Source organism: Nyctibius grandis, chromosome 33 (genome assembly GCF_013368605.1).
Source record: "Nyctibius grandis isolate bNycGra1 chromosome 33, bNycGra1.pri, whole genome shotgun sequence".
In the NCBI taxonomy this organism is placed as follows: domain Eukaryota; kingdom Metazoa; phylum Chordata; class Aves; order Nyctibiiformes; family Nyctibiidae; genus Nyctibius; species Nyctibius grandis.
The window spans coordinates 5,334,924-5,361,852 of record NC_090690.1 but is presented as its reverse complement, the minus strand read 5'-3'; the positions used below and the strand labels follow the sequence as shown (position 1 = coordinate 5,361,852).

The following is a 26,929-nucleotide window of genomic DNA, read 5'->3' as shown; positions in this document are numbered from 1 at the left end:
GTCCCATCTGCACCCAAACACTGCCAGCGTGCGTGTTCTCAGCACAGGCAGGGCCTGTGTCTGTGCAGGGGTACGTATCCCTTTGGATACGTATTCTGAAGAGAGGATGGAGAGCACCTCACCAACCAGAGAGCCGAGGCTGTCCCCTTGTCGGGTCAGGGATGGGCAGGGGAGCTGAGTGCTGGTCGCTGCCAGGCACGCTGAGAAAGGAGAACGGGAGGCTCTCCTGGCCCTGCAGTGCTGTGCCCAGCTTTGGTCCCCTCAGTCTGCCGGGGTCAGGTCTCCTTCCCAGCACGTGCAGAGCAGGCAGGTCAGGATGGTCAGGGCCAAGAGGAGATGCGCCATGGGCAGGCGAGCAGAGCCCCAGACGAAGCGTGCGGGGCGCCCCCTTTTCTGCACAGAGCTCTCCGTGCCCACAGCCCCCATGGGCAGCTGGGTGCCTGCACCCCACGATGTGCCCAGCGCTGCCCCGCACCCTCACACCCGCGCGGCTCAACAGCTGCAGCGGGACCTCAGCAGCCTCCTGTCTTCGCAGGCACCTCGTCGCAGCTTCAAGAGACCAGTCCAGTACCAGCAGAGGCCCCTCTCACCATCACAGTCGAACTGCCCGCCCCAACACCCCAAGAGCTGGACCTGACACCAGCAGCCACACCCTGTGACGGGAACACAAGCCCGTCTGCCACGGATCCCTGAGGAACCAGCCCCCACCAGCACACTCTGGCAACCACGTTTGTTTCAGAATAACGGCAGAGCAATAAAGTCACCAGTAGCACAATTGTCCAGGTCGTAACGGCAGCAAACCCAGCAATTCACCGTTTCTGGGACAAACTTCATATCGGGGCACACAGGCACGTGGATGCCCACGCTGTCAGCAGGCCGGGAGCTGGGCATGGCACCCGCCAACGGGCTGGGGGAACCCAGCTTCCCTGCTGGGACCAGCCTGCTACATTCTGAGCCACAGAGACACCGATGGGGCTGGTTAACAGGTTGTCACCCCCACCTCAACTCCCTGTGCCAGCTGTGTCCTGGGCTGCACAGGACGGGGGTACTGTGTAGGGCAATACCAGCCCCAGCCCCTCCTCTGTGCGCACACCAAATAGGCCACATAAGGCAAAGGCAAAAATAAAACTCACAGTGGCACAAAGCTGCTACCAAGCTATAAGAGAGGCAACATCTGTTCTGGTTTTGGCTGGGGTGGGGTTAATTTTCTTCCTAGCAGCCCACATGGTGCCGAGGTTTGGATTTGTGACCAAACCAGTGTTGGCAGCACACCCACGTTTTAGCTATTGCTGAACTCTACTTAGACGGCGCCAAGGCCTACTGTGTTGTATCATTTTTACTCCCTACTGGGGGAGGACAAAGCACTCCGGGAGATGCCTGGGAGGAGTCCCAGGGTGCTACTGGCATTGGCTTGCCTCCAACATAGACAAAACTGCTCTGGTAGCTTCCTTGGAGGAGCCTGGGGCTGCTAAGTGGTTTTCCCTTTTGCAGCAAACACAAGGCAATAGTTTTATGTTCCCTGAGTTCCTGTGCGAATGTGGACTGCTGTCAGGACACGCTGTGCGGGACAGCCAGCAGCGCTGGACTCACAACAGTATTGCAGCTGTGAAAGCTGGTTGTGTTACAACTGCTCTGTGCAGGAGTATGGACCCAGCTGTGTGTGCCTGGTGACGGGTGCTGAATTGGGCTGTCCCTTTGGCAGGGACAGGCTGGAAAGCTCGTGGAAAGGGAACGTATTTTAAGGAGCAGAAGCAAAGGGCCAAACTCCCCAAAAAACCTCACAAGAGCTACAGAGCACAAGCCGTCACCTGGGAAAGCGCACACAGAGCTGGGAGCAGGGTTGGACCATGGCGGCAAGGGCAGCACAAGGTTAGCCACTGCTGATTCATCCAGCACGCTGACCTTTTACTGCTTCCTCATTCTCTACACAAGTTCCCTCAATTTAAATCCCCTTCACAGCCTTGCTGGTAAGGGCAGACTTAAATGGACCACACAGCTTCCTTGGTGAGGCCTTGCAATTTCCCTGGGACCCCAGGGCCAGTGCTTGTTCACGCCGAGCAGCAGAGAGGGCACAGCCTCCGCAAGAGCCCCTCCTGGTGCACACAGGGCACCTGCTGCTGTCTAGGTCATGGCCACAAGCCACCGGCACCGAGAGCTGCCCTCGGTCCTTTTCCTCAAAGCAGGAAATGCTGCGTCACTGCAGCGTCACACCCATTGCAGACTCCTGCTCCGCCCCCTCACCCTCAACAGAGCCCAGCTCCAAAATGGACAGCCGCCACCTCGGGCTCCCACACAGAAGGCGCCAGCCCTGAAAGCTCTTGCTGGCTGTAACCTTCCCATGGCAGCCCTTTCACAGCCCCAACAACAATGGGGCTCTGCGCTTGCTCTGGCATCTCACCCTCGCTAGAGCCTCGGGACTGGTACCAGCAGACGAGGAGAAGGCTGAGGTACCCCACAACTTTTTTCACTCGGTTTTCACTGGCAGTCTCTCTGCCCACATAATTAATATGTCTATCTGGGTAAACATAGGTGGATTTCATTCCCCATGAATAGTGTTCTCAGATCCCCTTTGTGTAACCCTGACCCATGACTCAACAAATCATCAGTCATAGGTTAATGAGTAGCTAACAGGAGGAGACCCCAAAAAATTAAATTACTGATGATTTAATTAAGAGGATGTATGACCAACCCTTTTTTTACTCTGAAATAATATAAAACACTTAGAAATAAAAATTAGTATAGATAAGGTTTTAAATATAACTTCAGTTGTTTTTAAGGTTGAATATTTAGGAGACCCTGGCGGTGGGAACCGGACTCTGGTCAACCTGGATCAGGACGGGACGCTGATCACGGCAAGAACATTAAGGACACCAATCACGGCAAGAACATCGAGGATGGGGTGTCGACCTGGACCTCAGTGGAACCAGATGGGGGCATTGGCTGACTGATGAAGAATAATGGACTTTTGTGGACATCTAACAACTGAAGAAAAGAAGAATTGAAATAGCTAGTAGAATTTTAACAGAAGCTTATGAAAAGTTTATGATGTAATTGATTATTAGTTTCTATATAAACCGACAGTGAATTTGAGTCAGGTACCATTCACTGCGGTGGTGGTCCAACTCTGAGTTGTTTAATAAAACCAGCAAACCTAGAGACCCGAACTCTGCCAATTTTCTTTAACAGGATGTCGCCTGTATGGCCTTCTGTAAGGCTTTTGACACGGTCCCCCAGTGTCCAGTGAACACACACCGGCCTGATGTCTCCTCTCCATGCCAGGACCCCGCTGGCAGAGACCTCATGCTGTGACCCCGCGGGGACTGCTGCTGTCAGCCACCCAGAGCTGGAGGGATGCTCTTGGTGGTGGGTAGCTCACTGGAAATCATTGCTTGATGATTAGCAGTGGAGCTCGCTCAGACAGCCACCTGATTTCACCTAACAAGACATTAATTGGGGAGAGATGCTCTCACACAGCCAAAAAAGCAGGCTGGATCTGCGAGGTGGGACTTTGTGCTCTGCAGAAGGGAAGGCTAAAGAGCCACAATGGTCCTTTCTGGCTTTTAGAGACATGAATAATCAGCCATCAAGCAGCAACAGCTTTTACACGGCTACTCAGTCACTCTTGCACCGAAGCACAGTCATTCACAGCACGGTGTCAACCAGCCTCATTCATCAAGGCATCAGCCCTGCTGCTCTGGAGAGGAGCCAACCCAGCCAGTGCAGAGGCCTTTTTGCCATAGATATAGAGAAGCAAGTGGCTGCAGGTTTTGTCATTGGACTCTTCCTTCACCGTATGAACTGGCTACCTCAATCTGTAGGAGTTTGTGACGGTAAGTTTTGAGCATGAGCCTGATCTGTTCCTCCATTCTCTCCAAAAGCAGGTCGATATCACCCGACTGCTTCTTAAGGGCCTGCATGTATTGCTCGTCTTTGTTCTTCAGCTCCTGGAGGAGAAGAGAAGATGCTGAAATCAGAGAGAAGTATTTGACCAGGGGCTAACTGGGAGGGTAAGACCCAGATGCTGCCTTTTCCGAAGGAGAAGAGGTGGTGAAAGCAAAGAGACAGAAAGTCAAGAGGGACGTAGGAGGGAAAATGGGAGTGGAGACAGATCGTTGCTGCCAAAAGGTCCAGGTGAGATGGAGTGGGAGGTGACATCCCTACACAGATCCCTGCCGTGTACTGGTGGCTCGAGAAGCCAGACAGGGATGGCTGCTGCTTTAGAACAGCATCCTTCAGAGCTCAAACCCCCCCCATCCTTCCTGGTGGTCCCTGCCTAGTCCCCACGCTACCTGCTGCAGGTCACCAATGAGCTTGTTCTTCTCCTCCAGAAGCAGGGCACACTGCTCCTGCTGTTGGTTCAGCAGCTGCCACAGCTCCTGCGGGACCGTCATCTCCTTGGCCAAGGCCCACTTGGAGGTGATCTCCTCAAACTTGTATGTGCTACACTTGGCTTCATCCTCCAGCTTCTCCACCCTGCAGGCAGTAAGGAGAACATGGGAAACGGGGAGCTGGGGCAGGGCAAGTGCTTCAGACATGGCTCAGTGGCCCCCGTTGCAGGAGCACTCCCCTGCACAAGCCAGTTTGAATTCAAAGTGGCATCAAGATATCAGCGGAGCAGCAGCTTTCTTGCAGGTGCTGGTTAGAGCATCACATGAGGGCAGAGCTGGCATCCTGCAGGCCCTTCTCTGCGGACGGGCATTTCCCCAGCTCTGCCTGGTGCTCGGAGGAGGTTACCCGCAGGAGAGAAAACTAAAGAGCTCAGCTCGAGCAGCAGCCACCGTTGCAAGGAGCACAGAACTGCCAAGCCAGCTGTCTCTGGGCAAGAGGTGATGGACAAGCAGTGCCAAACAGCCTCCCAGCCACGCTTGGCTTGGGATTCAAACTGTCCAGGGAACACCAGCTGAACGGCCCACATCCATGTTACACACCTCTCTCCTCTTCCAGAGACACCATTCAATGTCCTCTTGGCTCAGGCTGAACAGCAGCCACCACCTTTGCCACCCCCAAACCTGCTCTATGGGCAGTTCCTGGGCACAGCACCTGGTTCCTTAAGGAGATTCCCACTGGAAAACCATCTGAGCAAGGGACAGGGGCCTTGCTACAGCCAGCCTCCCATAAACTGTTCCTACAGTGCCCTCCAAAGGCAGGAGGAGCAAGGGCAGTGTTTCCTAGCTGATGTCCCAGTCCTGATATCCCTCCTCCTCTGGTGATGCAGGACAGGTTTGCCCAGGAAGACACACAGAGAGGATCAGAGAATAATCGAGGCTGGATGGGCTTCGGGAAATCACCGGCTCCTGCTCACAGCAGGATTAACTTCAATGTCAGAGCAGGTTGTGCAGGGCCTCGTCCAGGCATGGGCTGAGGATCTCCAAGGAGGATCTCAGCAACATCAGGGGCCCCTGACCCATCTGACCACTCTCATTGTGAAGACCTTAACAGCCAGTTTCTCAAATCAGCACAACCTCACGTTCTTCCTGCTCCCCACACAGCCTGATGTGGCTGTCCCAGCGTGTTCCCATGGTGTGGCTCCTAACTGCCATGACTGGAGGGCAACCTCTGGGAACAAGCCATTGACCGAGCCACCTCTGAGCACAGGGTGGCACGTTCTCCACCACGGTGTCACCTCCAGGCTCAGGAGAGCTGCTTGGCAAGCCAGAAGCAAGGGCAGCTGTGCCTGTGCTGCTCAAGCAAGGAGACCACAAGTAGAAGCGGTACAGGCTCCTGGTGAAAAGTTGAGAACCAGCTGCGTTTCTCACACTCTGGAGCTGAAGATGTGACGGATGCCATCTGGGGAAGCCACCAGCCTTGACCTGCAGAGCTCTGTAAAGATCCAGCTGTGGCACGTGGGACCTGAAGGCTCTTTCTTTGCCTAAATTCTCCATTTGAACATAAATTCAGTGTAGCTCTAACTGCTGAGCGTTCCCACGTGACCAGCATTAGGGTGTCCTCAGAAAGCTGCATCAACATCTGCACTGCTCCTTCCCAGCAGCGCAGACCCCCTGCGTAGTCTCTTACCTCTGCAGCTTCAGCTCTGCCTCCTCTGCCCTCCGCTGCGTTTCCCTCAAGTCAGCAGCCACCTGGATGTTTGTCACCAACTGCGTGCCATCGAAGAGCAGCTTGGCCAGCCTCTGTGAAGGAGGGGGTACACGTCTCACACACGGAGACCTGAGCTCTGTGGGGAGGGATAATGGAGGAGCTCTTGCTATGCCTGTCCAGGATCTGGCTCCTATCCCCATGCTGCACTGCCTCTGTGGACCCATAAGTCCCGTTCTTCCCATGCTGTGGCAGGGTTTGATGAGCACTGCAAGGACCTCAATGCACCCATGGGTCCTCCCTCTCCTGGAAAGCCCCGCAGGCCATCAGCACCAAGAGGAATGTGCTCAGAGCACCTTCTTGTTTTGCTTCCCCTGTGTGTGTGGATGGGGCTGGGCAGGGTTTGGATGGACGGCGTCAGTCCCAGATCCTTCCAATCCGTGGGCTGTTTGTCATGGGGAAATCATATCCCCAGCACTGAGCCCAAGAATCACCCCCCGCCCAGTCCTGAGGAGTTTCTGTCCCTGCTTCTTCTCACACAATTGCTGCTGGGTGACACTGAACACCGCACAAAGTGAAAAGGAGGGTAAAGACAAATGTCTAGAGGTCAGGGACCGAGAGGACCTTCCTGTCCTACTGCCGCACATGCTTGCTCTCCTCAATCTGCTTATGGCTCCTTCTCTGCTCTTCCTCCTCCTCAGCCACCTTTGGCTCTGCATCTTCTCCAAGGGCCTCCCTGGGCACAAAAAAAGGAAAAGACAGAACATTTTACACCACACCACCTTCCCCTAATGCTTGGAGATGGCCTTGCACCTGGGATCCCAGCCCAGACTGCGCCATTCAGCACAGCACACTTCGATCTCTCTTCCCCTCGGCAGGTCCTCTTCCCGGGCCAGGAGGTCCCCACAGATGGAGAAAAGAGGCAGGAAAGAGTGGAATAGCCTCCCCGAGGAAAAATGGGGTCCAGGCTTCCCTTTCTGGGGCTGAGAGTGCAGCCCAGGGCTGGTTAGTCCCCTGCTATTCCTCGAGATCAAGCTAACCTCAAGGGAAGGCTCTGGGATCAGGAAGGAGAAAATAAGCCTGTTTGGGTGGGAGTGGATGCTTCTGACCTAGGGACAGTTTGGTCCCAGGGTTTGGTGACAAGGTCCACAGGCGAAGGCTTGGGAGAGAAGCCCAGTCCAGTCCTGGTTGGGGAAAGGTGTGCCCCATTGCTGGTGAGTCCCAGTTTTGGAAACATCGGCCTGATCCAGGAGGCCACTGGCCTGGCGCTGATTTTGTCCAGGGGGGCAGAGGGTCCATGACAGGACAACATCTTGGGGAAGGGGGTATCGCTGCCCCAGTGCTGGGCTGGGAACAGGACAGGGATATCCTTGAGTTTGGGCTGAGCTGGGATTGTGGGGGGTGGTCCCTGACCTCTTGCCATGTGGCAGGGAATGGGGAACGTCTCTGGTTCAGGATTCAGGGTGGTCCCTGACCCAAGGCCAGTCTGGGGAGAGGTCCTGGGTCCCGTGAGGGCTGGCAAGGCCATGTCAGGTCCCTGCCCCCTGCCAGTTCGTGGCAGGGGTCCTGGCCTCAGGGCCAGTGTGGGGCGGGGGATGTTCTGAGCCCTGGGGATGGTCTCTGAGCCTGTGATGGTCCTGGGTGGGAGGGTCAGGACTGGGTGCCAGTTTGCAGTGAGGGATCTGGAACTGGCACTGGTTTGGGGGTGGGGGGCATCAACCCCAGTGCCACTTTGGGGAAGAGGAGATCATCTGTGAAGGTGATGAGACCCTGGGCCAGGTTGCCCAGAGAAGCTGTGGCTGCCCCCTCCCTGGCAGTGTTCAAGGCCAGGTTGGATGGGGCTGGGAGCAACCTGGTCTGGTGGAAGGTGTCCCTGCCCGTGGCAGGGGGGTTGGAACTAGATGGGCTTTAAGGGCCCTTCCGACCCAAACCAGTCTGTGATTCTGTGATTCTATGACCTGTGAGCAGACACGGGGTTCGGGGAGGAGGTGCACGGCGTGGCGTCGGTTTTGGGGCAGGGCCTGAGCCCGGCTCCGGTTTAGGGGGAGCCAGCTGGGGGTGAAGGCCACTGCAACCAGGGCCGGGGGGCAGGGAAGGACGAGCCCCGTTTCTCAACGGCGCTTGGCATCGAGGCAGGCGGCGATGCGCTCCTCGCAGCCAGGGCCGGGGCCAGGGCTGGGGGCGGGGTGGCTGAGGGCCGGGGCCCCCCCGCCCGCCCCCGCCCCTGCGGGGCGCCCGCGCTGAGGCGGGGGCGGCCCAGGGGCTGGGCCCAGGGGGGGTGTGAAAAATGGCGGGGAGAAGGGCGAATTATAAGTGTTGCTAAACAGCCTCGGGGGCCCTGTGAGACACTGCTGGGGCCCTGCGGTCTCTGCGCTGCACCGCTGGCCCCGACTGGGTCAGCAGCCCCCGCCATCTGTCCCCACAGGGCTTTGTGCAGGGTCCCGGCTGGAGCTGGTGGGGCCTCCACCCTTGGAGGTGCTCAAAAGCAGGTGGGGTGTGGTGCTGGATGAGTGGCGGTGGGTGGCCCTGCTCGAGCAGGGGGTTGTGTCACCGAAATCGGGAATAAAACCTCTCAACGCCGGCTTTCAGCATTAATGAGCAGGCGTTACTTTATTCAGCTGAGGGACACGGGGGATCGCTCCAGCTAACGTGTCCACCAAGCACAGTCATTATATACATTATAGAAAAATGAATATTCATATAATTGCTGACAAAAGCCCGCCTATTCCAAGAAACCTTATGCATATGCTAATACATTAGGTAATGTCTTTGCACATGTGTACCAAATTGGGGAGGGGGTCTTGGCTGGGCTCTGGGGTCGTAACCAACCCCAGTGATGCTGTCTGCTGCGTGACCCCGCTTTGTGCGAGCGCGGTCGGTGCCTTTCTGCTGGCACACGCAGGTGGCTCCGAGGAGAAGATCCTGTTCTGGTTCTTACAGCATTTATCTCTTCTCCTGGTGTCAGAGCTGTGCATCAAGTCAGTTAAGACACTACAAAGATGTTGTTCACAGTCTTGCTTATCTCTGGCCCTTCTTTGTAATTAGTGGGGGATTTCACAGACACCTTGGATTCTCTAAGACTAAGCACAAGCAAGAGTCAGTGACCACTATAACTCTAAGCGTGACCAGTCCCAGAAGCAGACCCTGCCTGCAAGACACTCGGTTAGTTTCAGAAAGTGCAGTTATTTCAGCTGAAAGGAAAATTGATGAAGGGAAAGTTGGTTCTGTCTAAAGGTTACACAGAGTCGGCCTTTCAGGGCCTGCTCTGAGGCCTACTTGGACTAAACTGTCTGGTATCACTCGGAGACTTCAAAACAGACTCAACTTGTGGAAGATTAATTTAATTTCTTGCCAATTAAAAATAGAGTGGGATAGTAAGAAACAAAAACAAAATGAAGAACACCTTCCCCCCACTCGTGTCTTCTTGATTGAGGGGGGATCTTATCAGTGCTTACAAATACCTTAGGGGTGGGTGTCAAGGGGATGGGGCCAGACTCTTCTCAGTGGTGCCCAGCACCAGGACAAGGGGCAATGGGCACAAACTGAAACATGGGAAGTTCCATCTGAAAATGAGGAAAAACTTCTTTGCTGTGAGGGTGCCAGAGCCCTGGCACAGGCTGCCCAGGGAGGGGGGGAGTCTCCTTCTCTGGAGATATTCAAACCCGCCTGGACGTGACCCTGTGCAACGTGCTGTGGGTGACCCTGCTTTGGCTGGGGTTGGACTGGATGATCTCCAGAGGTGCCTTCCAACCCCAGCCAGGCTGGGTTTCTGTGGTGCTGTGATTCTTCCCAGGTTCAACTTGGCTGCTGCGTTGCCAACTCTCTGACCTCTTCTCCCCCAGGGGGCAAAGAGGGACAGGAGCAGGGGTTGCAGTTGGTCCATCACATGTTGTCTGTGCCCCTGCTTCCCTGTTCCAGTGTGGGGTCCCACCAAAGGGGTATAGTACAGCCCTCCTCAGGCTGCTCCAACGTGGGTTTTTCCCTGGGGCTGCACATCCTGGCAGAATATGGCTCCCATGTGGGCTCCCCTCCACAGGCAGCAGCGTCCCTCAGGGCTTGTCCATCTGCTGCGGCGTGGGGTCCTCCCTGGGCTGCAGCGTGGGTATCTGCTCCGGGCAGGAGGAAAGGGCTCGTTCTGAAAACCAGCCAGCGATGAGCCCCCTCCCCACTAACACGAGACCTCGGTGGAGAATCCATCAGTGAAACTCAACTTTTATTGAGAGATTAAAACAGTGTGTCCTAAAAACATCCCCGAGAGCTCTTCAGTTGTTGCATGAACAGGGGACAGTGACCTCCAGGGCTACCAGGGTGTCAGGGACAGTGGTGGCACGGGGGGTGTCGTGGTTTTAACCCAGCAGCGGGACTGGAGGGCTGCTTCTGAGCAGGGCAGCTCCAGTCACTTCTCCCAGTCGTCTGCCGGCCACAGTGGGGCGGCTGCCCAGTGCGTTAGTCTCTTCTTGCCCACGCTAGAAGAGAGAAAGAGGGTGAGGAGGGACCCCTGGGCTCCCTTTGTCCCTGAGAAGGAATCTCTCCCGAGCAACACAGCTTTGACAGCTGCACCAGGCAGCCCAGATCCATCCCCGTCCTCCCGTGCTGCGCTCACCCAGCCCACGCTCCTCCCAGTCCCACCTTTTCTTGCCGGTGCTGCCTACATCTCCATCGTCATGGCACGGAACTGCGCGTCGACCTTCAACTGCAGCTCCAACAGCAGTGTCTGGTCCTGTTCCTCGGTGTCGCTGGGTGCCGAGCTCTCTCCCGGTCACCACAGCTCCCACTCGTCATCGATGGCCGTCGACACGCGGGTCTTCAGTTTGGACCAGCACTGCTGGATGCGCAGCAGACTGAGCCTCCTCCTCAGTCTCTTGCTCTCCACTGAGGGCGGGGGCTCTGTCCCATCTCTCGGCAGCTGGTCCGTGTCCGCAGGGGACAGGGGCTGTGCCGAGGGGGGCACGGGACATGTGGGGACCACGGTGGGGAGAGACTCCTCCTGCCCAGCTGGCTGCAGGTCTGCGCTGCTGCTGGCACTGCATGGGCTCCGTATCTGCCTTGCAGGAGCCCTCTCGTCCTGCTTGGCCAGTCTCTTCTGCTCCCTCGGAGTTTCCTGGGCCTCGAGAATGGGGGACGATGCCCGTGAGCTGTCGCTGTCCCCAGGGCTCCTGGGCAGAGGCGCCTTGCACTCCTCGCAGTATCTCTCAGGGGCTGTTTCAGGGACCAGCTGGGTTATGTCCCACATGTAGAGCGACTCCCCAGCCCTGGCCAGCTCAAAGCGCAGCCCCACTTCCAGCTCTAGCTCCTCCTCGTGCACCAGCAAGTCCACGGTGTAGAGGACTCCTGCACCGGCCACATCTTGTGCCTTTCGTGTTGCTTGGAGCTCTGGCAGACGAAGCACGTCAGCTCCTTATCATCCAGGCAGAAGAGTCTGGCTTCTTCGTGATGCAGGGGACAGAGGGTGGCCGCCCGGCCTCGCCGCTGCCCTTCCTCCTTGAGGATCATCTCCACCAGGTTGTTGAGCGTGTGGTTGACGTGAAGGTCGTCGAACGAGGAGGTCTCTTTGCAGACGGGGCACACGTGGTGCCGGTTCTCCCAGGAACAGCTCCTGCAATCTTTGCAGAAGTTGTGACTGCAGCAAAGCGTCACGGCTTCCCGGAAAGGCTCGTAACAGATGGGGCACAGCAATTCCTCCTTGAAAGTGGCCGTGGAGGAGGAGGCCAAGGCCACCGAGGTGCTGGTCGAGGGGCCATCTCCCTTCTCCATGGCGCTGGGGAGAGAGGGGATGGAGGGATGGATGCAGGGAGCCCCGAGCGGGGCTTTCCAGGAGCCGCGGCTGCAGAACCAGCCCCGTTCCTGATGCAATCGCCTTCATGCCCGTGACTCACCCTGCAGCTCGCTCCGGCCGGCACCGCCTGACTGACACCGCCTGGGGCCACTGGTGGCCGCCGCGGCCGGGCAGGCTCCGGGCACCGCGCGGGGAGGGGACAGGGGCGCCGGGACCCCGCGTGGGGCTTCCCTGGTCCCGGACCCCAGCCCCGGGGCAGCCCCGTGCCCAGACCTCGGTGCTTTCCCCCCCGGGGCCCGGAGCCCCACCCCCCGGGGAGCTCCGATGCCCGGACTGGGACCCCCAGCCCCGGGGTTGCTCCCGATCCCCACTCCCGGGGTTGTTCCACTGCCCGGACCCGGAACCCCACCCCCGGCGCAGTCCCGGTGCCCGGAACGGGACCCCCACCCCTGGGGCTCCTCCGCTGCCCGAACCCAGACCCTCACTCCCGGGGTTGCTTCGCTGCCCGGACCGGGACCCCCCAATCCCCAGGGCTGCTCCGGACCCGGACCCCCACACCCAGAGCAGCCCCGCTTCCCTGACCTGGTCTCCCACCCCCCGGACAGACCCGGTGCCTGGACCTCGACCCCCGACCCCGGGGCTGCTCCGGTGCCCCAAACGGGACCCCCACCCCCGGGGCTGCTACGCTGCCCGGACCCAGACCCCCACCCCTGGGGCTGCTCCGTTGCCTGGACCCGGACCATCACCCTTGGGGCAGCCCTGCTGCCCGGACTGGGACCCCCAGCCCCCGGGGCTCCTCCGGTGCCCGGACCCCCACCCCCGGGGCTCCTCTGGTGCCTGGACTCCAGCCAACAGGGCAGCCCCGGTGCCTGGAACGGGACCCCCAACAACCGGGGCAGCCCCGTTGCCCAAACGCCCAGTCCCGGGGCTGCTCCTGTGCCCGGATCCGGACCCGGACCCCCAGCCCCGGGCCTGCTCCGGTGCCCGGCCCCCCACCTCCAGGGCTTCTCTGGTACCCAGACCTCCAGCCCTGGGGCTGCTCCGGACCCGGATCCCCACCTCTGGGGCTGCTCCTGTGCCCAGACCCCAGCCGACGGGGCATCCCCGGTGCCCGGACCCCGGCGCTGCCTGGTGCCCGTGCCTGGGGGGTGCTCAGCGCCATGCACCCGGGTCCCGGGGGGGGGGGTTTGGAGGGGCGTGTCCTACCTTGCCGAGGGCGAGCGGCAGCGCTTGCAGCGCCCCCTCTGCCATAACGGGCGGTGAGGGACTCGGGCGGACGCCCGCAGCATCCCCAGGCCGGGGCTCAGCCGGTGCTGGCGGCAGCGAGGGCAGCCGGAGGGGCGGGACAGGGCAGGCTGGGGGAAGCCGGGCTGCAGCCGCCAGGGAGGGCCCTCGCCCGGGCCCGGCCCTCCGCCCTCCTGCTGCTGCTGGGGGGCAGCTTCACCGGGCCATGAAACCCACCCCCCTGTGCTTGTCCCATGTGGGGCGGGGGGTTTAGGGCCCTCCTGCCCCCCCTCAGTGGGGTTGGGCCCGCTGCCACCCACTTGCTCTCCTCCCTCTGCCGTTACAGGAGCTGGAGGCTGCTCAGTGCCGGCTTCTCCCGACATCCCCTGACTCCAGGAGCTGGTGCCTCGGTGGTCCCGGGAGCCTGGCAGAGATAGCCGAGATGTGCCGGGCGGTGTGTGCCCTTGTCCCAGGCAGTGTGCCCAGCCCTGCCTTCCCTGCCCCAAAACCCTCTCCATACCTTCCACCCTCTTGGCCTCTTGTTCGCATTCGTGCCTAGCACCAACGAGCAGCCGGCGGGAGCAGCCGCCCTCGACGCTGCCGGATCCTCTGATGGGGACCAGGAGAAAAGCGAAAACTATTCAAGGACACAGATACCCAGTGAGCAAAAAATAATGGTGTTATTCTGCTCTGCTCTGAGAAACTGCTCACGCCACGTTAGCGTTAGGCAGGGGAGTCAAGGCTAAAGATAAAGCTGGCCAGTAAGGTTGTACTGGGAATAAGATACAACTGGTGTGAACTGGAGGGGTAGAAGGGAGCCAGGGATGCGCCGCAGCCCTCCTGGAGATAACGCTGTCGGCAGCACCGCTTTGGGCTGATATCACCCTGGAAATGCAGGATTTAGGTACAGAAATGCAGGATTTAGGCCCTGGAAATGCAGGATTTAGGTAAAGAAATAGCAGCGCTGGGAACGACGAGGGAAAAGTAATTGGGGGTGGGTTGTTTGGGAGAAGTCTGCACAGAGAAAAGGTGTTGGGGCAGCAAAAGTGGGGAATAAGGTGTAAAATCAGGTGAAGAAAGGTGAAGCTGCAGCTCCCCAGCGTCTCCCGAGGCAAGAGGCGTGCTGCTCGCAGGCCACACACCCACACTCCGGCTTGGGAAGGGTTTATTAGTCCCTGGCTCCACACACAGCTTCAGCTCGGGGCAGAGAAAAGCCGTGCCCCGGCCCTGGCCAGGCTCAGGTCCATGTGCTGGGTGGGAGGGCAGAGCAGCTCAGCGTTCACCTGCGAGGAGAAGCACCCTGAGCCTGCTGGCGATGGTCTCCGGGCAGTGGCCCCCACGTCAGGGACCTCTGTGTCAGGCACACGTGGTGGGGTGTCCCCAGGCTGCAGGGGAGGAGGGGGCCGCACTCACCCCAGAGCTGACGTACTCCTCCAGCAGCAGCCCCAGCTCCAAGTTCTGCCGCCGCAGGAGGGCTGCCTCGGCGAGCAGGCTGGCCCGGCGCGTGAGGACCTCGCTGCGGGCAAGCAGGGAGCAGGGTTGACGTGGCCATGCGGTGCCGGCCCCGCTGGGGTCTCCCCAGCCACGCCACCAGCCTGCCCTGTCCCCACCAGCACTGCCAGGCACTCACTGGTATTCCTCCAGTGCCACCGCCAGCATGTCCCACAGCTTCAACATCGGCTCGGGGATGACATGTGCCAGGGCTTCCCAGTACTCCCTGTCCTTGGAGCTGTCCCGTACCTGTGGCACCTCCTTTGCTGACCCGTCCTTCTCCCTGGGGGACAGAGGACAAAGTCCTGGGGCTCCGCTCTTCATGGGTGAGGAACAGCCCCATACCCCTCAGCTGCGCTGAGCACCATCGGCATCGTCACATGAATGAGCACAACCCCACAGCTGGCACCTGCCTGTCCCACGGCTTTGCTTCCCTCCTTGGGCTGCTGGTCATCTCCTGCCTTGTCCCCAGCCACCTCTCACTCAGGCACTGTCTGTACCCCCTTGCCCTGGGGGGACCCTCCCCACCCCTCTGTAACCTCACAGGGCAGGCAGAGGAAGCTATAGAATCACCCCCAGCCCTGCCTGGACACCCCCACAGCCCCCTCTGTGCCCCACTCTGGCTCTGTCCCAGTGATGACAGTCCCTAGTCCTACCTCAGCTTGTCAAAATCCCACACAAAGGCTTTCAGGATCTTTAGGACATCATCAGCGTGGATGTACACAGATGGGAGGGAGCCCAGCGAGCTCCGAGGGGATTTGAGCTTGTCCCTCTGGGCACCACTGTCCTCTCTGTCCTCAGCCAGATCCATGACATCTTCTCCACCTGGCCTGCCCTGGCTCTGGAGGGAAGGCCAGTAAGGTGGGTGCTGTCACTTCCACCACCTCCTCCTTCCCAAGAGCCACCTTTCCCCAGGGAGCTTCCAGCTGCCCGCAGCCCTGTCCCTTGGCAAATTTAAGGAGCTGAGGCAAAAATTCATGTGCAGGAGGCTCTGTTCAGCCCCAGCAGAAGAAGATTTCAACCCCTCAGCCCTGGCATGTTCACCTCCCTTGTCTGGTCACACGGAAACATTTCAGGGTCAACACACTGGTCCCCTCTCTGCCTTCCCTGGGTGTTTGGGTGATGTTCTGTTCCCCCTTCCCTGGACCCCTGGCTCTGCTGGGCTCTCCCCACTGCTATCCCTGGTGGTGCCACCTGTCTGGCAGCCACCTCCTGGGCTTTATAGTGCAGGAAAAAATCCACCAGCTGGTACAGGTCATCCTCACTGTTGATCTCGAGGGCCTGGGGAGCAGAGGAACCAGGTTAACATCCCTCAGAGACATCACAGGAGGGGGAGCTAGATGAAGAGCATTTCCCAGGAGCTGAGGATGCCCCTCTGGCAATGCCCTGCAAGGCAGGAGCGGGTGGTAAGAAGTGCTTTAGTGTGGGACAGCTGGGGCTATCTGTGGATGGGAGAGTCTGAGAACAGGCTGGAGGGGCCCTGGAGATGTTGTTTAATTCATCCCCAGGATGGCCTTGAGCTCAGAAGCGTCTGGCCACAGTGCTTCACACTCTCTCGCAGTGCTCCTCTCCCCTTGCTGCCCCAGAGCCCCCCCAGCAGTCCACCTGGACCTCCCTGGGCTGGCTCAGTCCTATGTCACACAGACACGGGGCAGAGAGACCTTTCCCAGTGACCGACAGCCTTCTCTGCAGCCCCGACGGGCCAAGGCACAACTCACCGCAAAGATGGAGTCGAGCTTCACGAGGGTGCGTTGGTGCCTGCCCAGCGTGTGCAGGGGCCTCAGCAGCCTGCTCTCCATGAAGAAACCCTGGGGAGACACATGCAGAGAAGAGGGGGCAGAGAAATAGCGTCCCCGTCCCTGCCCAGAAGCCAGCCCACGCCGTGCCATGGTTATACCATGAGCAGGTAGGGTGGGCAGCGGCTGGGCAGCGTGAGGCTGCCAGGGCCAGGAGGCTCCAGAACAGCCACCCAGCAGACAGGGAAGGTGACAGAATCATCAGCACGCTGATGCCAAAAGGACCTGATGATCTGAAGCTCTTGCTGACTGTCCCCAGAGATAGGGAACAGCCTGGAGCATCAGATGCATCTGGGAAGATACCCAGTACAAGCTGGGGCAACCAGGGGACAGCCCGCCCGCTCCCTGATCAAGGTGCTACATCACCAAGCACCGACTCCTCGCTCACGAGCTCCAGGATCCTCTTGGCCATCTTCTTGGAGATATTTCGCAGAGGGGTGACTCTATCCTCAACCTTCGCTGTGTTTTCTTTTCCTCCTTCTCCACTGCTCACTTCTTCCTTCTCCTCCTCTCTCCCTTCCTCCTCCTCTCTCCCTTCCTCCTCCTGTCCCCCCGAGCCGCTCTCTGAAACAGGGAGAAAGAAGGCTGAGCAAAAGCCTTGGTGCTTTGACTGTGCATCACTGCAGGAGTCACCAGGGAAAACACAATTGTTCCTTGCGACCTGGAAAGCACCCCAAAGACCCTGGGACAGGAGATGGCTCTTGATCAGCTTCCCTGGAACTGGGAGCACTGGGCAAAGTACAGTGCAAAGATCCCCAAGGTGGTTTGGCACGAGCCAGCTTGGGGCTGCGCACAGCCCCTGCCTGGGCTCACATTGTCACCCCTGTAAGATCCCACCTTGCCATGGCAAGGACAGGAGTGACAGTAGGGGCTGTCACGGAGGAAGGTGAGGGTCTCCCAGCGCTACAAGGGCACTGTGCATCCCACCCATCAGGATCTCCGCAGCCAGCTTGGTCGCCATCCTCTTTGCCTCGTAACGCCCGAGGGGGCTGACGTTGTTCAGGAAGCAGTAAGGAGGCTCTTCCCAGGGCAGCCCCAGCTGCTGGGTGTGAATGATGCGATCTGCATCGAGCGCTTTCCGCATCAGCCCTTTGGCTTCCTCCTCGTTCATAAGCCAGACCTCCGCGAACTTCTCGGCGTCGCTGACAGCAAAGTGCCTGTGCAGGAGGGAGACGGCCCATGGAAGGAGGCTTGGTGCCTCAAAACGACGGGTGAGCTCCCCCCGTGCCTCAACTTAGGTGCTCCGAGGCCTCATCGTGGGTGGGTGCCCGTGCACACCGCACCTCATCCTCGTCTGCATCTCCTTGCACTGCCCCGTGATGTGCTCGCAGTCGGCTGCCAGGCTCTGTTTCTCCTCTCTGAAGTGCTTCTCTTGGTTAGCCAGTTTGGTTCTCAGGTTGTTGAGCAAGCTGTGGAGCCTGGGGAGGGACAGCAAAGCTGGGCATCCCCCAAGAGGCACCTTCAGGTGTATGCAGCTTGTATGAAGGCTTTGGGACTTGGGGCTGATATCTGCTGGTGACTACTCAGTGCCAGCTGGCACAGGTTGGCCATGGCCAGCCTATTCAAAGAGCTCCGGGGATGGCTCTGCCCTGGGCTAACCCCTACCACTGCCCGGGGATGGACTGGGACAGAGCTCGTTGGCCTGTGCTAGGTGAGGGGCTCCACAAAAAATGGTATATAGGATCATAGAATCGTTCTGGTCGGAAAAGACCTTTAAGACCATCGAGTCCAACCGTTAACCCAGCACTGCCAAGGCCACCACTAACCCATGTCCCTCAGCACCACATCTACACGGCTTCTAAATCGCCCCAGGGATGGGGACTCCACCACTGCCCTGTACAGCCTGTGCCAGTGCTTGACAACCCTTTCCATGAAGAAATTGTCGATGATCTCCAATCTAAACCTCCCCTGGGGCAACTTGAGGCCGTTTCTTCTCGTCCCGTCACTTGTTACTTGGGAGAAGAGACCGACCCCACCTCGCTACACCTTCCTTTCAGGCAGTTGTAGAGAGCGAGAAGGTCTCCCCTCAGCCTCCTTTTCTCCAGACTAAACACCCCCAGGTCCCTCAGCCGCTCCTCATCACACTTGTGCTCCAGACCCTTCACCAGCTCCATTGCCCCTTCTCTGGGCCCCAGTGCTCAGCCCCAGGGACAGCCCCACAGCCAGGGTCAGAGCCGGTCCTGCTGCTGCCCTAAGGGCAGCCAGGCTCCAGGCAGCCCTGAGCCCAAGTGCAGGTGCCTGAGCTGGGATGAGGTGGAAGAGACTGGAAAACAGTTCATCAAGAGGAGGCGATGGAAGAAGCTACAGTGTGTGTGGTACCTGGGATTAACTGACACCCTCAGTTTCGTATCTGGATCAGCACTGCACTGGCACATGGACTAAGCCCAGTTCAGAGCAGAAATTGTTCTTCCTAACCCTGGGTGCCAGAGGGCTCTTCCTGCTCTCTCCTCCCCGGTGCGACCCGAGGGCACGGCTGTTCTGCCTGCCCCCGCCTTGGTGCGTTGGGACCTCGGGGGTGAAAAGGAAAGACAAACTCGTGTAGTTACAGGGTCTCTTGAGGTGTCCTGGGTTTGCTCTGCAAAAAAAAACATGACTTCCACAACGTTTCCTCGGCTTTTCATGAGAGAGGTGTATAAAGAGGCAAATGAGGCCGTGAACTGACTTTGCAATTAATGGTTTCCTCTTACAAGAAAACGTGCTTCCGTTTTCTCATAGGCATCAGACTGAAAGATAGAAGCTGAAGCAGCACGTGCGTCTTGTGAAAATAGGTAACCACGCATGGTTGTATTCAGTTGATCCTTAGTTGCTGCCTGTGTAGGAAAACGGTACGTTAATTTAATCGTTGGTGTCTAGGCAGGGCCTTGATAATGCTGCTGTGTAGGCAGCAAGTATGTGGATGTCCGGTGTTCTGCATATTTGTGACTGATCTTTCTTGTTTCTTTTAAGCAGGACAATCTTGCTATGTCCTCCCGAAGAAAGAATGAAATGCAAAGAACTAATGAAGGAAGAGCTGCCAATCCAGGAGGGAGCGTAGGTGAGTTCTGGTTTTACATTTTCTTGACTCTGTTCTAACCAAAAGCCTTGTCTTAAGCAATTGAAATGAGCTGAGCCACTGGGTATTTTACATCCCTGCACAATTCTGTATTGCTGTGGCCTTTACCAGCCATAGTCACGGCCTGTGGGCCTGCCCTGTAGTGAGGTCAAAAAAAAATAAAGTGTGCTTTTCCAAAATGCTTGAGCTGGGCACAGCTGTAGCGTGACAGTTTTCATGGCCTGGAGCAGCACAGTAGGAATTTTCAGGCAGCAAGGCCGGCTGCCAGGAACAGCTCCTCGCGAGGGTGAAGATGGGCAGGGGAGAGGATAGCCTCTTCTGCTATCCTGCTTTCTCTTAAACTTCTTTGTATCCTTATTCTAAATTCTTTCCTTTCACCACAGCCAAGTTACTAAGATTTTCTTCCGGGCCAGTCCTCTCCTCTCAGGCAGAGACATCCATGTAGAGGCGCCAGGTCACAGAGACCTTGCTGCAAAAGGACTAACACTTGGGTGTGTGCTTAGTGGTGGTTCTCCCTTAGCAGCAGTGCTTTGGAGGGGTTTCAGATTGGTGGTAATTCCAGAATAAGAGTATGATTATGACTGTGGTAGTCTGAGGAAATGAGGGAAACAAAGACTTGAGGAAGAGAGGATTCTTTTTTTTAGCTGTTAGATTTTTTCCAAGGCAGCATTTGTGGGTCACTGACAAGATGAGCATGGAGGTGCTGGCTGAGATTCTGCAATGGAAATTCTTTTGTTCTGGAATTCAAGCCCAAATCGCCTTCTAACACTCTTAGACTACTGCATCAGGGAGCATACAGTTTCTTTTCTTACAACGGAAGATAATGCAGTTAGAGGGAGAGACTGTTTGGAAGTGTTAGTAGTTTGGGGACACAGGCCAACTGGGGGCTTGGCCCCTTGCGGGAGGGGGCTGTTTCTGCCCCATGCCCTTGGCCTGGCACTCACAGCTGGGAACAGGCTTTCCAAAACCCTGCTGGGTGGTGCCAGGTGTAGGACTTGTGGCCGAGCTGGGGGACAGGGAGAACCCCTGGACTGGCCTCAGGACCTGCGGCTAACTTGCAATCAAATCAGCCCTTCCCAGCAGGACATTGCCCAGGAGTTACTTTGAGTTTTGCTGCTCTCCTTCAGGCAGCTTGGCACGCACCAAGCACACTCAGAACTCTTTCTGTGCCAGGAGGAGAATTCAGGCACAGCCAAGGCTGATGGTGACAGTTCCCACCAGCTGTCCAGCTCAGGAAGTTGCAGGTAAGATGCCACAGAGTGGACACTGACTGGTGGTGAGTTCTCTTGCAGGAACAGGATTTAACAGCAGAGGGGAGGCAGGACGAGAGGGCCCTTGAGGTCAAAAAGCACATCAGACAGCTGGCACAGTCATAAAGACAGCAGAGGGAGAAGGAGATGCAGGTGACCTGGCTGGGACAATGCTTCCGAAGTAACATCTGCGACACACAACACAAAGACAGACAGAGACATAGGGAGGTCATGGAGGGGGTGAGAAAAGTGCCTGGGAAAGAGGAGAGCATGGGGAGATGGGAGATGGGAGACAGAGATGGAGTGGAGGGGAAAAAGCCAAGGTGTTGGCAGTGAGGACGCCCCTGCTGTGCAGGTGCTTGTGAGTTCACTGGTGGCTGAGGAGGTGATAGGGCAGGAGCAGGACCTGGCTTGAACAGCTGCTTCTGATGTCACTGGTGTCTAAGTAGCTGTTTGGGTGTGAATGAACCCCTGGCTTTTGCAGGTGCTTGTGATGTCTCTGGTGACTCTGTAGCTCTTAGGGCAGGAGCATGCAGCTGGCTTCTGCAGGTGCTTGTGATGTCACATGTGCCTAGGGCAGAAGCAAGCACCTGACTTGTTGTTTCAGGAATTACAGCTGCCCCCTAGACCATGGTAGGAATTATGCGGGTGCCACCTCCACAGGTCTCAGCCCTAGGCTGTTGCTCGCAGGAGACGAGTCGCCAGTCCTCTGAGTAAATAAGTGCTTTATCTATGCGACATGCAGAGCAGCTCGAGCTGGGTGTCTCCAAGGAGGGACCGACCCCTGCGGCAGATCACACACCCCAGTTATACCCCTCCAGACAGATTTTCTGGAACGTACCACCCATCACCTGATCCTCAAGTCCAATCACTATATTCTGGTCAGCGGTCTCTTGATTTCTCCCTGGTTTTCTTGGTCACTGCGCTGGCCGCCTTCTCAACTTACCTCATTCTCTTGGAATTGGTTCCCTGGTCCTTCTCTTCTTCATTCTGCTTGCATCTGCCAGTTTCAGCCACTTCTGTGCACAGGGAGTGCCTGGGGAACTCTCACCTCCCACCACGGTGGGGTGGCACAAGGAGATAGTGCAGCCTGGCCATGCCCTTGGGGACCATGGCCACCGCATTGGGGCTGTGCTGTCCTGGGGGCACTGTGCCCCGGTGGGAGCTGGTCCTCACCTCCCGGCCAGTGTCACACGCTTCTCTCCAGCCGCCCACCCAGACCAGAGCTTGCTCCTCTCCCAGGAATGGGGCAGGAGGGGGCTGCTTGAGTGAGGCGAGGTGTTGGGGTGATGCTTGTGTCTGTTCAGAGGAGTCTACGCTCTGTAAATAGCCTGTCTTTTGGAGCTGCTGTTGCCCACCGCATATGACCCAGTCTGGCAGCTTCCCTGAGCGCCTGGGCCCTCCCGTACGCAGTGCTGCCTCCCAGAATAGGTCCACCCTTCTCCACTTCTGCGCCCTCCACGCGGGTGTAGAAGAGGGAAGGGTCATCGTTTGCAGACTCAGTAATTCTTTGGCAACGGCTGTACGTGACGGGGATGCAGCTTTCACAAGTATTGTGCTCTGCGCGAGAGGGAACCGCCCCGGTGCACGCAGGCAAAAGGTTTACCTGCTGAGGAAAGCTGAGGGGTTTTTAAAAAAGTTTCCTTTTCTGTCTTCTGACCCATGTGACAAACCAGAGCCAGGACTTGCAAAGAGATGTAGCAAAGTCAGTTTGTTGTGGCGAGTGTTTCGGCCAGAATCCCTTCCAAGCCAAAAGCATGTTTTCCACGTAGCTGCATCAGGATGAGCCTGGGCTGGTCAGTTTTGCTGCGCTCTGACTCAGTGGGTGTCAGCGCCGCTCCTCACACCCCGCATGTCAGACCCTGGGGCAGGGCACTGCCGCAGAGCTCCCACGCCAGGGCAGCTCCCAGCAGAAGCCCCACAGTGCAGGACCAGCGTTCCCCACGCCGGCACCGCCCAGCCACGGTGCAGTCCCCGGGCACATGCCTGCGCCAGGAAACACGGAACCGGTGTTGCAGAGGGCTGCTCCCGGCCGTGCCGCCCACCCCAGTGCTGCGGCGAGCCGGCCGTGACGCCCAGACAGGGCCAGGAGGTGACGGGCCTGCACTGCACGTGGCCCTGCTAGGGGGCAGGATGGGGCAGTGTCAGTGTCCCTCCCCTGCGGGAGACCCTCCCTCCCGAGGGGACATGGTGGGGGGAGGCATGCCAGAGGCGGTGCTTAGGGGAGGGGCGGCTCCCGGGGTTGTGGCCACGGTGGGGAGGCAGGGCTGTGAGGTCACAAAGCCCCACTGTGCCATGCCGTGGTGTGCAGTGCTGTGCCGCGGGCACCACTCTGGCAGTGCCAGCAGCAGCAGCAGCGGCAGCAGCAGCAGCAGCAGCAACATGGTGCAGGCACAGGGGCCCGTGGCCCCTGCCTATCTCCTCATCCTCCTTCTGGTGGCCCTGCAAGCCCGGCAGCTCGTGGCTGCTCCGTGGCGACCACGGGGATTAGGTAGGCAGGCAGGCGAGGGTCGGCACGCAGCTCTGGACAGCGTGGCGCGGCACCCACCGCACCTCGGGGTCGCTACCTGACCCCCCCCTCCAGTCACCGCAGGTCACTGACTAAGAGGTAGATCACAACATCTAATGGACATGTGCTTGATTACAGCTGTGCCTGTAGGCGATGGCCACCCGGCTTCTCAGCCGGATCTTGTCCGGAAGCCTCGGAGTGATCCCATAGGTATGTCACTTGAATGAACGCTCATGCAGCTTTTAATATTCTGTTCATATGAAATTTAACTTCATATTTTCTTGGCCGACACTCAGACATGCAGAAGAGCAGAGAGGGAATGGGTCAGGCTCAGTGACGTGCCCCGCGGCACTCTGCCTTGCAGAGCGTTCTTTCCCTGCCTCTCCGACCCTGCGCTGCTTCCAGTGCCTGCTGCAAAGCCGGCGGGCTTGTTGGGGTTGACTTTGGAGCTGGTGTGAGCTCCAGGGAACCCTTTCTCCCAACAGCTGCCTGCAGGGTTTCTTTTAGACTGGCATGGTCCAGGCACCCAGTAACTGTCTGCACAGGGCTCCTGAGTGGAAGGGAGAGACGAGTGCCATGGAGCAATCCCATGTTTGAACTGCAGTCCCTGCCGTTCAGATCTGAAGAGGGCTATTGAAATATTTCATGGGAACTTCCCTGTTCTGTTCATTTACAGACGTGGCTGGACTCGACAGATATCCAGTTTCTCAGCTGGGTTCTGACGCACAGGGAGATCGCATGGGTACGTCATGGCTTTTTGCTTCCTTTGAGAGCTGCCAGCTCAAAGCCCAAATGTGAGCGAGGCATCTCTTGCGGGTGTGAGAACATAGACCTGCATGTGCGTGTCATGTCGTTACGTGATCCCCTTATACCTTCTGCTCTTCAGTTATGACTGTGTATACCACAAAGTATGATGGGAACCTTCTCGTGGGTGTTTGGTTGCAGATGTGGGTACAGGGACGGCTTTTCCAGCTTCTCAGCTGGACCTTACACTGGAGCTCAGGTGGCATCGCAGGGGTGAGTAGTCAGTCTTGACTGACTTCACAGACGAAGCACTCCTTTGCAGTACATTATTTATGGAAATTTAACTTTATACTTTCCGTTAAGGTCCTCAAAGAGCAAAGTACAAAGATGGAATTGGAAAATCTTCCCAGCAGACATCACTCGTCCTAAAGGAAATCCTGACGATATTGGAAGGAGCAGAACATGGTGGGTATATATCACTCGTAACCAGAAGACTTGGGAAGCTGAGGTTTTAGATGCGTGTATGGACAAGCCATGGCTTACACAGCAGGAAGGGATCGAGCAGAGCCTCACTGCGGTGACACTCAATGTCACGCCTTGCAGGCGAGATGCAGAGATGGTCCAGAGTCTCTGCTGCCAGTGGTGGTTCAAGCTGAGTCCCAGGGACAGCTGCTGCCCCAGTTACAGCGTTACTGGTCAGATCTGTTCTGGCAGACGTTGGTACCCAGCTGGCAGGACCTGGCTGTGCTCACACCTCGAGTGTGTGAGGGACTTGCTGAGGAGCTGATTCCTGATAAGCCGTGAGAGGGCCAGCACCCTGCCAGTCGCCGGAGGGGAGAGTGCCTTTGGGCGGCAGAGAGGATGCGCAGGCAGTTTGGGGTCGCTGAGACCGGCAGACTTAGCCAGGGCTGCAGACATGCCCTGCCACAATCGCAGCACCTCAGCTTCACAGCCCGGTCCAGCCCCATTGTTCTCCTTGATGTCTGAGGACTCTCAGTAACACCTTGGGGTCAGGGACAGGTGAAAGCTGGACACCCAGCTTGAGGCCAGACACCTAACTTGGAGGCAGCTAAAATGAAGGGCTGTGAATTGAGTCTCGGGTGGGGTAGCTGTCTGTTTCTAGTTGTGTTTTAGATAACTTGGTTGTGGTTTTCCCCTTGTTTGGGGGGACTGTGACCTCTTCGCTGCCACTCGTGAAAGTGCCCAGAATATGCTTGCAAGAGTTTGCGGTGCAGTCCACCATGTGTCTCTGTTACCGCTACCGTGCGATGGAATTGGCATGATGGGAAGTGCTTCTCAGCAGCTCAACTGGCCCCAGCGTCTTCCTGTCCTCTCTCAACAAAGTCATTTACCATCATCTTGCAGTTTGCCAAAAATGCACTAAGTGGAAAGCAAACAGGAAGATCCCGTGCAATCTCCTAGTCTCCCAGCAGGTCAGGATTTGCTGTCTGCTGGAAAACTGGAGTCTAGCACGTAAATTTTTCTCCAAGAATGACACATTGTTTGGACTAATGACTAGGTGCACCTGCAAATGCCCAGGCTTTTTTTCTAAGCGTCAGTAATGTATTTTGAGAAGTCTTGCCTCCTGAAGATAGTGCGTTCCGGATGAGGAACAGTTACTTCTAATTAAACTGACCCGCTTTCTTTCTAAAGAGATGCCCCGTGAGACTGTGGAGGAAAACGATTTTCACCAAGAGGACAGTCCCACAGTGCCAGTCTCTGATGAAGAAACACTGGCAATTCAATCGACAGGCGTGCCAGGTAATTGCTGTCCTTCGGTCATCCGGTGTCAGAAATCAAAATCACTGTGTGTCTGCAGGCTCCTCCTCTGCTGCTCACTACTGCACATCATGTCAGCAGCCAAACTGAGTCCAGAGCACGTGTTTTAAAGGAAGCCTGGAACGGCTCTCTGAGGATGACTGTCATCTCTGGGTGTGGAGGTTATTGCCATCCGTGTGCCAGAGAGATACTCACTCGTAACCCTCTGTGGATGCAGTGAGGTGCTCACTGTCCACCACAGCCCGTTCACAGGAATTTCAGAATTTCCCAGGTTGGGAACGAGGCCATGTGAACTGCGCTCAGCAGATGATGGGAAACGTGACTCTTCCTCGAATGTACCTCCCGCAACACCTGCATCCCAGAGCTTGCCATGAGTGCCCCTGGGCACAACAGAGGGGGATCCCTCCTGTGAACTGAGGGCCAAAGGGATGCACTGACAGATCGGGCGTGGCTTAGAGGGAACTGCACCGTCCTTCTGCATCCTCTGTGCCTGAGCCACGCTGAGGCTTCACCTTTCTCTGATTCTTGGCAGTGCGAAGGGGTTTGCGACATTTCCATATTAGATGGCTGCTGTTAGCCATGAAGCATTTAGAGGTAGGGTGTTGTGGAGTGCCGGGTTAGGTACTGGCCAAACTCGTACGGAGATTTCTGCTGTAAGGTGTTTTAACTGGCCTCTCAATTCATGGGCACTCTTTCCTGAAACCCGTTCTTACTGTTGCAAGTGTTAGTTTAAAGTGACCCTGCCTCTGCAAGAGCACACCCAGCGACGGACCTAAGCAGAGCAAGGTCAGGAAGGAAAACAACGAGGGATGGCATTGCCATAGGAAGTGGGAAGCGCAATAGTGACATCTCCCTGCCAGTGAAGCTACCAGCAGAAATCACCCTGTTAGGTGATGCCTGATGTAAATCCCAGATGTTCCCCTCAGCCGAGGTGTCCCAGCAGTTCAGACCGTGGTAACAAACCTTCCCAGCTTTCAGCCTTCCTGTGGAGAAAGAGTCTGTCCCTTCTGCACCCAAACACTGCCAGCATGCATGTTCTCAGCACAGGCAGGGCCTGTGTCTGTGCAGGGGTACGTATCCCTTTGGATACCTATTCTGAAGAGAGGATGGAGAGCACCTCACCAACCAGAGAGCCGAGGCTGTCCCCTTGTCGGGTCAGGGACGGGCAGGGGAGCTGAGTGCTGGTCGCTTCCAGGCACGCTGAGAAAGGAGAACGGGAGGCTCTCCTGGCCCTGCAGTGCTGTGCCCAGCTTTGGTCCCCTCAGTCTGCCGGGG

At 57.5% G+C, this 26,929-nt stretch overlaps 1 protein-coding gene across 1 annotated transcript; it reads right to left on the bottom strand.

Moving 5' to 3' along the window:
- Positions 1 to 10,792: 10,792 nt before the first annotated feature.
- Positions 10,793 to 23,006, bottom strand: LOC137675303 (uncharacterized). Its single transcript, XM_068421311.1, has 13 exons — positions 22,912 to 23,006; positions 17,604 to 17,738; positions 17,248 to 17,477; positions 16,694 to 16,884; positions 16,243 to 16,332; positions 15,719 to 15,805; positions 15,181 to 15,365; positions 14,664 to 14,807; positions 14,447 to 14,549; positions 14,260 to 14,316; positions 13,016 to 13,236; positions 11,496 to 11,791; positions 10,793 to 11,406 (listed from the first exon to the last, which is right to left on the bottom strand). Exons 1-13 carry the CDS (start codon positions 23,004 to 23,006, stop codon positions 10,793 to 10,795), a joined length of 2,448 nt encoding a protein of 815 aa, XP_068277412.1.
- Positions 23,007 to 26,929: the final 3,923 nt, after the last annotated feature.